The sequence below is a fragment of the Nanorana parkeri genome, unplaced genomic scaffold (assembly GCF_000935625.1).
Source record: "Nanorana parkeri isolate BGI_ZX_2015 unplaced genomic scaffold, ASM93562v1 scaffold1015, whole genome shotgun sequence".
Lineage (NCBI taxonomy): Eukaryota > Metazoa > Chordata > Amphibia > Anura > Dicroglossidae > Nanorana > Nanorana parkeri.
In genome coordinates, this window is record NW_017307283.1 from 64,924 (window position 1) to 75,780 (window position 10,857).

The following is a 10,857-nucleotide window of genomic DNA, read 5'->3' on the forward strand; positions in this document are numbered from 1 at the left end:
TGGACATCCTGGTATGCAAGAATGCCAGAGGGGTCCTCTATACCAGCCTATACAGGAAAGATACGGCGGGTAACGCTATCCTCGAAGCAAGTAGTGCCCATCCACAAAATTTGAAGAACAGTATACCATATGGCCAATATTTAAGAGTCAGGAGGAACTGCACTATGGACACCGACTTTGAGAGAGAGGCCCAAAACTTAAGGATGAGGTTACGGGCCAGGGGATACCCGAATAAAACACTTAAAAAAGCATATCAGCGGGCAAAGGGTAGACCTAACGGACCTATTAAGAAAAATAAAGCCAAATCACGAAATAATGACAAAGAAGATTCCCTTGTGAGACTAATCTTGACCTTTAACAACCAGCACAAAGAAATATCTAGGATCCTTCAAAAACATTGGCACCGTCTGACTAAGGATCCTAGAATCTCAAAATTCTTAAGTACTAAACCCACTATTACTTACCGACGATGCCCCTCCCTTAAAGACAAACTGACGAGCAGTGACTTTTCGACTAGGAGTGGCCTCTGTTGCAAATACCCCGACACCTTCCAGTGTCAAAGGTGCAAATTCTGTCGATATGTCCAGATTGGAGCGGAGGTGACTACACCTCGGGGAAAGCGCTTCAAAGCCCGTCATTTTGTAAACTGTGAAACAAAGGGTGTTATTTATTTAATGCTCTGTAAATGTGATATGCTTTACGAAGGCAAAACGAAACGAATGTTTAAAAACAGAATCTCGGACCACCTGGCGGACATAGCAGCCAGAGATCTAAGGTCACCGATAGTTAGACACTTTGTTAACACACATAATGGACATATCGACAGACTTCGTTTCTTTGCACTGGACAGGGTCCATCAACCTAGACGTGGGGGGGATTGGGACAAATCTCTTTTACAAAGGGAATGCAGATGGATTCACCAAGTGAGTTCTCATGAGGCACCCGGGCTCAACGACATGATCAATTTCAGTTGTTATCTCGACACCTAATGACATTCAAACATTGCGCTTTCCCATTCTATATATGTTTAGATATAGCGATATAAAATAATATATTCTTTACAAATCATTGGTTTGCCATTTAAAAGTTGTAAAATTTGTGAAATACCCCCAAAGCTCCGAATTTTGATGGTTTAACAAATAGCTTAAATTATAGACCCAGGATATTGATGCAATGGGCACCAATTTATGGGTCTACATCTGTGGACCCCTTTTTGGGTGACTTTTTCCATTTATGGATACTTGTGCCCAAGGAGGGTTTGGTTCCACTTTAACACATACAGAAACAATTTGGTGATATCCAGAGGTAGCAGATGAATTCACCTGATAGTCTACTCTCCACATTCTTGAAGCCTATATGTCTCCTCACACTTTGACCTCTGGGGAGGAAAACATTCAAGGAACCTCTGCTCCGCCATTGAAGCGGACCAGTTGAAATGAAATCGTTATAAACGGATACATTTTTTTTGAAACAATCTACATGCATGTATCGCTGTGGGATATAACAAGGACTACTCCATTTCGGGTTAAAAACACAACGTGAGTACAGCTCCGTTATTCTATTTTTGATATATCACCATTTTGCCTGCACCAGAGACTTCCTGCATTTTAGGAGATTTATATATCTAAACATCCATATCATTATATTTAGGTGATTCCAGGGAAGCTTTTTTAATTGTTTTTAAATGTTTTGTATAGGTGTCTTTATGTATAAATGACTATTACATTTTGTTATATTACTTAATTAATTGTGATCTATTCATCAGACCATCTCCTTTTTGAGGGATTTCTCTTCACAGGGGACAATATATTTTTTTGAGTAGTCTATTAAAACCCTGGAGTTTGGTCAAATATATATTTTTTGGTCTCATTTAGCGTTAAACTCCTTCTTGTTCCCTTGTTTTTTCTAACCTGATTTCTAGCAGTCTTATGTAATGTGTCTACAGTCTACGACTGTCTCCTGAACAATGTCCTCAACAACTCCTTTAGCATATTCTTAATCTATGACCATCTCTTGCAGCATGCATGTAATCTCTGGTTATCTCCTGTAGCTTATATCATGAAAGTCCTGGATCAATAAATGAGTTGCAAGTTGTGTGCAGGACTTTTGTGATATATGTTACGCAGTGTGTGGGTACAGAGGAACTCTTGCCAAGCACCAGTGTTGAGTTAAGACCACTGGGTTTGTGGAAGTGGAGCAGGTATATTATTTATTTGATTTTGCATCTCCTGTAGCATGTCTGCAGACTCTGACCATCTCTTGTAGAATGCATGTATTCCCTGACCATCTCTTCTTGCACGTCCTCAATCTCTGACTGCTTTCTGTAGCGTTACATTCACTGCATATTATGTGTGACCCTTGTCAAGGGCCTCATCTGAGTAAGTAAGTTGACTAACATTATTCTAAACAGTTGTCATGGGACCAACTCTGCAATCTAGAAAACATCTAAAGATACAGATTAAAATTGAGGCTGTTTTACTTGCCCAAGGATTTGTATTTCTGCCCATCCAATCCTAAGATTTACACCGTTCTAAAACACAGTAGAGGGAAGTCTGGCAGGGCAGGAAACCCTCTGTTGCAATTAAATAACACTTCCAGGTCTTATTCTTCCTGCCTTTCACTGGACGGGAAAAGGACAAGCAGCAGACTGATCTGCTCACTTCTCCTATCAGCTAAAAAGCAAATGATCAGTGAGCACAACTTATTGGCTCCTTGTGCTTTTTTTCTGCTCCTGGTCTGATCTGTGCTGTACAGAGAATATCAAGAGGCTAATTCCAGGTCAAATATGATGTATGAATGAATATAAATCTGCATTTATGTGTCTTTAAATATATTCCAGGTATCTGCATATTTCGCCATAACTCTTTACATCATACATAAAAGAAATGGAACACGTTGCTATTATATACTGTAAGATGTCACTTTTCGAAGAATAGATCGCTCCCATTAGGTATATTACAGACATTTTGTTTACTTACAATACCCCATTTAGAGGCGATGGTGTTTAAGATTTCCTTCATCATGAATAAAAGGTTTATGAACTTTTCATCTTTGTAGTCAAAGCGTTCTCCAAACACAATAGAGCAGATGATGTTTGAGACCGCCAAATGAAGAATGTCCGATGGATCAAACAAGTTTTCTAGGAAAAGACATCAGTAATCAAATTAAAAATTCTACAGCTTACAAGATAGAGAATCAGTGAGACAAAAGCACTCGCTCATCAAAGGATTTGGAGGAGCCGTCTATGTTGTCTTTACCAACCAATCAACCAAATCTCCTTTTTACTCTTCCATCAATGGCTAGAAATTGAAAAGGAAGATTTGTTTGGCCATCCTTATACATAGAAGTAAATTAATCACATACACTACCTAACGATCTTTGGGTCAACAGAAAAAATAACCTTTGAGGAATGGGGTAGAAACATGGCTTCTGAGTCTAATATCACAGTTAATTGCATGTAAAACTGCACGACAAATATGCAAGGTCTGTGACGTTATATTGTACACTTGTGCCAGGGGGGCCCGCTGACCGCTGGGTACCGATCCGGCGCTGGGCCCCCTAGAGCCCCAAGGCCCTGGTGCGTCCGCACCGCCTGCACCGGCGGTAGTTCCGCCACTGTGTGCCCGTGTCCAATGCATGAAGTTCCCATGCCATTTATTTTAATCTAACAAATGTAATTATGTATTTAGTGTGCAGTTAATGTGGAGCAAAATAACAGGTTCACTTTAATCCCATCTTCCTTAAACATACACAGTCACCTTTCCTGCCGGCTGTGAAAAAGCAATGAGCTGTGAGGGAGTGCTGGTAAGGTGAGTATATGGGGAGTGGGGGTTTTCCAGCGACCCTGCATGGGCAAGGTGACAATGTCTCATAACCCCTTTGTGACAACAAGACACCTTTTTAGGTTTAAATATATAAAAAATGCCCCATGTCCTAAGAGGAATATTTAACCTTTCAACGGAAAACTAGAAATACACAGCTGTGTGTGTTCTTCATTCTCAGACCTAATGTCAAACTAAAAATAAGTCTTAGTTCCTGTTCACACTAAGGCTTTAGTCGCTCAAAGGTAAGCGTGACATAATGCTATGCTGTAGGCAAGGAATCCCATTCAATTCTATGGCCTTTGTTCACACCTGAGCCCGTCACTGGAAAACTGCCAGTCACTGGAAAAAGTACATACGCTACTTTTTGGCATATTACAGCACTTTTTGGTCACATAGATTTCAACAGGAACAAAACACTCAGGTCTGAATAGGGACCATATAAATAAATGGGATTCCTTGTCTTGAGAGTTTTGACGCACTTAGGTCCCGCGCCTAGGGGTGAATGGAGCCTAGAGTTACTAAAGTTAACTAACACACCAACACTGTTAAACTGGGTCTGGGCATCTAAACTTCATAAAACTTTGGTCACAAAAGGTTTAACTATGCCTAAAAATGTGAGCAAGGCCAAGAACTTGCTCTGACATTACATTAGTGCATAACCATGTCCTGTGTGTCTAAGCTCGACTGATAGGCTGTTATTAGAATGAGATAAAAGCATTAAAAAGTATGGAGCAGTACCAAGCTGGGAGAACAGTAGGTTTATGTAATTAGAAAAAATGGCTTTCCCTTATACATACATAATTACAAACTATAAATATCTTTACCAACCTCCATTTTTCTTGAATTCCTCCACCAGAAAATGGGCCTCTTCCTGGATCCGCTCTGCAATTCCTCTTTTTCCCATGCCGAAATTTCTCAGGGTGGTCAGTGAGAATCGGCGTAGCTGTTGCCAGCGTTCCCCATTGCTCAGTACTACTCCTATAGAGTAAATTGTTTTTGAATAAATTAATCAATGAGTGTTAAAATGGAGCAAATGTTAACATAAAGTTTTGTTAAGAGACTTACTGGGATGGAAAAATACAGAATAATACAGCAAGTGAAATGTTTACCTTTATATCACCAGCTGCTGCTCCAGGTTCCCTTCAGTGCTGATCACATTTGTGATGACCAAGGTACCTAATCACATGACTGATGAGAGGGATCTGGTATTTAACTACCAAAAGTGTTATCTGGCACTAAAACTTTTATAATATATCCTAATTAATTGTGAAACAAATCTGTTTTTTACCAATCATATTTGGCATATAAGATTTTAATGGTCAGCATAACTGGGGGCATGGCAGGGGTCTATCCATTGCCTTAATACATTACATTGGGGGGTACACCTCTTTCTTGGACACTTTGTAAATAAGCAAACAAATACCCAAAGATATCCAACAATACTGTGCAGGACCGTAGCTAAAGTTAAGGGGTCAGTCCATGAAAAAGCTGATATTTCAGATTTTGTTAGATGCTGGAGATTTCACCCATCTGACATTTTTTTTTATGTCTCTGACTTGTTCTGCACAACTACTGTGCCCATTATGAAGGACTCCCACTCTCCCTGTTGATTTTTTTTTTTTTATTCTACTGTACGGTATATTGTGGAGAATGCAAAAGGAAGAGCAGGAACACACAATGGTGGATAGGTACATCCAATACTTCCAGGTGACATGAACAGAGTCAAACCTTATAGCAGGGACATTTTGTTTTTGTAGTATGCAAGCCATTTAAGAAGGCTGGGCCTGACTCATCATTCCTAGCTCTATGTAAAATATTACTATGGTGGTTTCATCATTTACTAAAATCACTTCAGTTTTGCTACACGCACACAATTTATCTCTTGATCACAAGGTAATATATGTAAGAGACTATATTCCGGGTTCCTTACCATAATCTTTTAACATTGCCTTGGCAAAGAAAGTATTTCCTCTTGTGCTGAACACATCACTGTGATCTATCAAAGCTTCCCTTACACAATCATAGCCAACCAAGACCACCATTGGTTCATTGCCAATGTAGATGGTGAGCACAGGTCCATACTTTTTACTCAGCTGAAAAGAAACAAAAGTGTGTTATATATATAAGAGGACTTCTGTTTGGCTTTGTCATGAAACTTAAAAGCTCAAAAGACAAAGACAAACTGCAGTGTGTTTTAGGCAATCGCGAGTGACAGAGATTACAAAAAGTAGAAGAGAGTAATATAGCAGCATGTATTGTGTGATCCAATGTCTGTAAACAATTGAACGTTCTCATGTCTTATTGGCAAAAGTAAAGAATCACCAGCAAAAAAACAGGTTCAATACTTGTGGTGATTTTTAAAGTGGATCTGTGGACAAAATTTTTAGGTTTGGATAGAGTAAAGAATGGTTCAAGCCCCCCACACCCCTCTCACCTTTTTCTGTTGATTGTTTCAGACTGGGGATCTTCCCCTTCACCTCCTGCCCTGTGGACAGTACAGGACTAGAAGGGAAATCTGTAGAACCATAGGGGTAATCCCCTCTTAGACAGCTGTTGCCATAACAGCACTGTCCACCTTGGAAGATTACTCTATTCCTGTCCTGGTAACAACTTAGTGTTTGCCAAATATAATGGTGCTTTACTACAGTAATAAAAAAAATTCTGATAACTTTTTTATAAAATACATGAGTACAGCAATTGTGGTTAATTGACATGTTTAATAGATTTATGTTTTATTTTTCAATAATAATAAAAAGTAATTTACTATGGTATATATGGACATAAAGACCATCAGGTCTCCTAAGACAAGAGCTGTCAACCAACAGGAGACAGATCAGAAATAAGAGGATCAAGCTAATCGGGTAAGGTAGTTCTGTCTAACAACTGTACACAGGCATGGTCAGGGATTGAGAGAAAGGGCATTGAATTAAAAGAGAATTATGGCCCAACCTTGTTTTGCCATAGTTTTCTTTAGGATCACAGGAGGACATATACTAATGTCCTCCTGTGACCCAAAAGTTAGCATATAGCAGGCTTTTGCCCGCTATATGCTGACAGTGCAGAGCCGCGCTGCAGCCGGGATGAATTCTGACAAAATTAACGGGATCCACCCTGCTGCCTGATCCAGCCCCATCTGTTCCTCAGCGCTGGAGGAATAGAGAGAGGGGGGATCCCTGTGGGGTGCGGTGACTGACAGACAGGATTTAGGTCTCGCATCTTCGACAAACCCACTGTGGATTGGAAATTAAGTTCATATTTAGTTAGCCTTCCAGAAGAGAAATGTCTAGTGTGGGCATATGTTAAAATTTTGAGTAAATAAAGTGGATGTGGCACCTGCTTTATAGCAAAATGGTAGGCCTTGTGCCACAGGATCTTATTGATAGCTGTAATAAGCCAGTGGCTGCAGTCTATCATGGATATGTTATAAAAGGACCCCCGAAGCAAACCCATCTTATTCACAGTAAAAGAGAACCAAAGTTTGGGGCCCGATTTTGACTTTCTGAAAGGTGGTTTCTCATTGTGCAGTCCATGATATTATTATGGTTTTGATTCTTACAGCATGGGATATAGATTTTAATACTTATTGCAGTGGGTCCATAAGCTTCCAATAATTCAGCATCTATTGTCTACATTTACCAGTCAAACCCAAGAAAGTTTTCAGATGGATCATACTTTAGGGTAAAGTCATACTGACAATTGCCTTTATGTGGAAATAATTATTATTATTATACAGGACAATTTGTGTAGCGCTTTACAAAATGGAGGAGACGGTACAGTTACAATACAATTTACAATACAATAAAAATTGTCAGTACAATAGGGTTAGGAGAGCTTACAATCGTGAGAGCTTACAATCTAGTAGGAGATAAATGTCTATGTCCTCTTAAATGGCCAGTGTATTGCACATATGTGCACAAATATCCCAGGGTCTCTTGCTGCTCCTGGGAATGGCAAAACGTTATCATAATTGCGAGTAAAGAAGGATCAGTGAACATCCATTTACTGATCCTTCCTCTGTGAAGTGAGCACTTCCAGATTCAAGGCTGCCAAATCGTGGCCAGCTGTGGTCGGAAGAACAGCAGATCAGGGACTCTTCATCTTCAGTCTGCTTAGTCTCACCATTTATTACTATAACATAGGGGTTTGTCAGCCCCCTTGTGATAGTAATAAAGTTAAAGTATATCTAACTCCTAAGAACAAAAATGTACTACAATGCAGCTTGCAAATCCTTAGATGTGGTACAGCCTTAGTTTCCTTTTTAAGTCTAAGAGGGTTATTCACTGAGGAGCGAAAGGATCCAGCCATAGCGTCAGCTGATCCTTCAGCTCACTTCAGCCGCTGGAGTCCTTCGGTTAATTTGAACCGAAAGGCTGCTGTATGGGCTCGTATAGCCCATAGGCGAATGTCTCAGTCTACCTAAGCGCCATTGCTTTGGCTCAGCTGAGCCATAGTTTCAGCCAAAGCATGGCGAACGGTCTCCTGAAGCAGACCGTCCTCCCCGCAAATGACAACAGCTGGGTGGAGCCAGCCGAGATGTCAAGGCTGGCTCCGCCCAGTTGTTGTACTGTAATGACAGATCAGCACCCCCAAATTACCCGGGAAGCTGATTTGTCATTAAGCAGCAACAACTGGGCAAAACCAGGCCTGACGTCACAGCTGGCTACTCCCAGTTGTTTTCATTTGCCCAGGACCTGCTCAAAAACTCTGGCAGAATAGTCGAGCCGTGGCATCCGGCTATTCACTCACTACTGGTACATACTGGTACTTTGTGGGTAAAAGCTCCAGGGGAGTTTTTTTTTTTTTAATACCAAAGATACAGATAACAAAAATGTACCCCTAGTCCACAACTAAGCTTATTGATTATCAGTACTTTAAATACTGCATCTTGTAGAGTGATACAGTCAGCAATGTGCATTCCATTTCCTTTTGCCTACTATCATATCTCTTACTTGACAGAAGACATAACATTCCATTTTCTCCACCATAAAACATAGCACAGGGGTGGAGACGTACACACCACAGTGTAGGTTAAAATGTCAGACTGGAAAGTCGAATTTTACAAGTTCTTCTCCTTAAATACACATATATTCTACACATACAAAACAAATGCTACATATCTAATAGAATACAAAAAAAACAACAACAAATTGAGGCATTTTGCTTAAAAACAATGTCTATAAAATTTAAGTTGTCACATTTTCAGTTGCAGCATGCAAAAAAAAAGAGAGAGAGACAAAAAATGTATACACATTTTAAGAAAGGAAAAACTGTATTAAAATTGTAATACCGATGCCGATAACAAATAATGAATACAAGTCACGTTTGACTGCAATTACAAGAGGTGCTCAACGTGGTCCCCACAAACTGCTTATCCTCTCGTACCATGTTCTTTGAAAAGTAATACATAGATAGCATCTCCTAAAATGTGTATGCATTTTTTTGGTGCCCCCCGGTATATATATACATATAAGATGAGAAGGTTTTTTGGAACTACAGCTCCCAAATCTGCTTAGAATTCTTTAAGTGTTCTTCTTAACTTACCTTTTTTAAAGACTGGTGCATTTCTGTGGTGCTCATATGTAGAATTGTGCCTAACAGGGGCAGTGTGGGTGGCCCAGGGGGTAGATTTCTGCTCCTAAGCTTCTTCTTCCATGAGAAAAAATATACAATAAGACTGACACAGACAGCTAGAGCTATAGAGCCCGTTACTCCCAGCTCCATTTTCCCTCATGAACACACTGAACACAGGAAGTATTATGTATGCAACAGTGAACCTCCCACCATTCTTAGATGAGGAAGAGGGAGGCTGTAAAAAGCAAAGTATATAGGCAGAGAACACTCCCCTGCCATGTCCCTAGTTACGCAGACCATGAAAAATGAATACACAAGTAATAGTATACACATACAGTATATACACAAGTGCTTCTTTCACTGCTGCTTTCTCTTTTTTTCAAGCTTTTTAAAGTAACAAATGCAATCATTTACAATAGCATTTCTCAACCTTTTTTTTTTTCATGGCACCCTTTAAAAGTATGTAAAATCTCTAGATACCCCAGAAGTGTTGGTTTCTTAGGAGAGTTCAGGGGACCATTTTACAACAGTGCAATGAGGTCAATATTAGGGGTTTATTCACGACGACGGCTGATCCTTCGGCTCGCTTTGGCCGCCTGAGCCCTACAGTTCAGTGGAACCAAAGGGCTGCTGTACGGGCTATTCACAATAGCCCGTACACCATCCGAGTGGCTCAGCCGAGCCGCACGCATATGCTTTGGCTCGGCTGAGCCGTAGTGACAGGAGAAGCATGGAAAAAGGTTGGCCGAAGGGCGGAGCCAACCGGGATCTCACGGCTCGCTCCACCCAGTTGTAATGACAGATCAGCATCCCCAAATGACCTGTTGTCATTAAACAACAACAACTGGGTGGAGCCAGCTGGCAGGTCCTGGCCAATAGTAAACAGTTAGGTGGAGCAAGCAGTGATGTCACCGCTAGCTCTGCCCAATTGTATTTATTTTACCGGAATCTATCAGATGCTTCATTATGCAGCGGGAGTTCGTCGCATCTGGTCGGGTCGCTGTGTGTCTTATTTTTCATAATTTTTTTCCCCTTTTCTTTAAAATATCTTATTTTTTTCCTATTTTTTTTACATTTTTAAAATAGTTTTTCAACATTTTTTTCCACTCATTTAACTTTTTTTCTATTCTGCTCACTACCTCAGATACAGCTGTATGTGCAGGCCTTTTCTCGTGTGAATGAGGCCTTGTGTGTGTCCATTTTCTACATCTACTTGAAACACCTATTGACAAACGTCAGGTGGTCATAATAAACTGGCCACTCAGTGTATATTCCACACACAAATTCAAACCCCCTCTTTTAGACATGATATAAACTCTGTATTCAAATTAATTTCATGTGCCATTGCTTATTTTTTATATAATATATTTATTTTGGTTTTCTGCTTTCCTTGGTGCATGTACATTTAATTGCTTAACATTCTGCTTTCTTTCATTTCCAAGGAAATGTTGTCAAGCGCACC

The 10,857-nt window shown here is 40.1% G+C and overlaps 1 protein-coding gene across 1 annotated transcript in view; it reads right to left on the reverse strand.

The window, feature by feature from the left end:
- Positions 1-9,546, reverse strand: part of LOC108795839 (cytochrome P450 2A5-like) — a 23,669-nt gene extending 14,123 nt beyond the window's left edge. The window contains exons 1-4 of the mRNA XM_018567156.1: positions 9,366-9,546; positions 5,755-5,917; positions 4,653-4,802; positions 2,979-3,139 (exon numbers count right to left, since the gene is read on the reverse strand). Coding sequence (XP_018422658.1) covers positions 2,979-3,139; positions 4,653-4,802; positions 5,755-5,917; positions 9,366-9,545 — 654 coding nt within the window. The 5' untranslated portion in view covers position 9,546. The remainder of the gene's footprint in view (positions 1-2,978; positions 3,140-4,652; positions 4,803-5,754; positions 5,918-9,365) is intronic.
- Between the last annotated feature and the right edge of the window lie 1,311 nt (positions 9,547-10,857).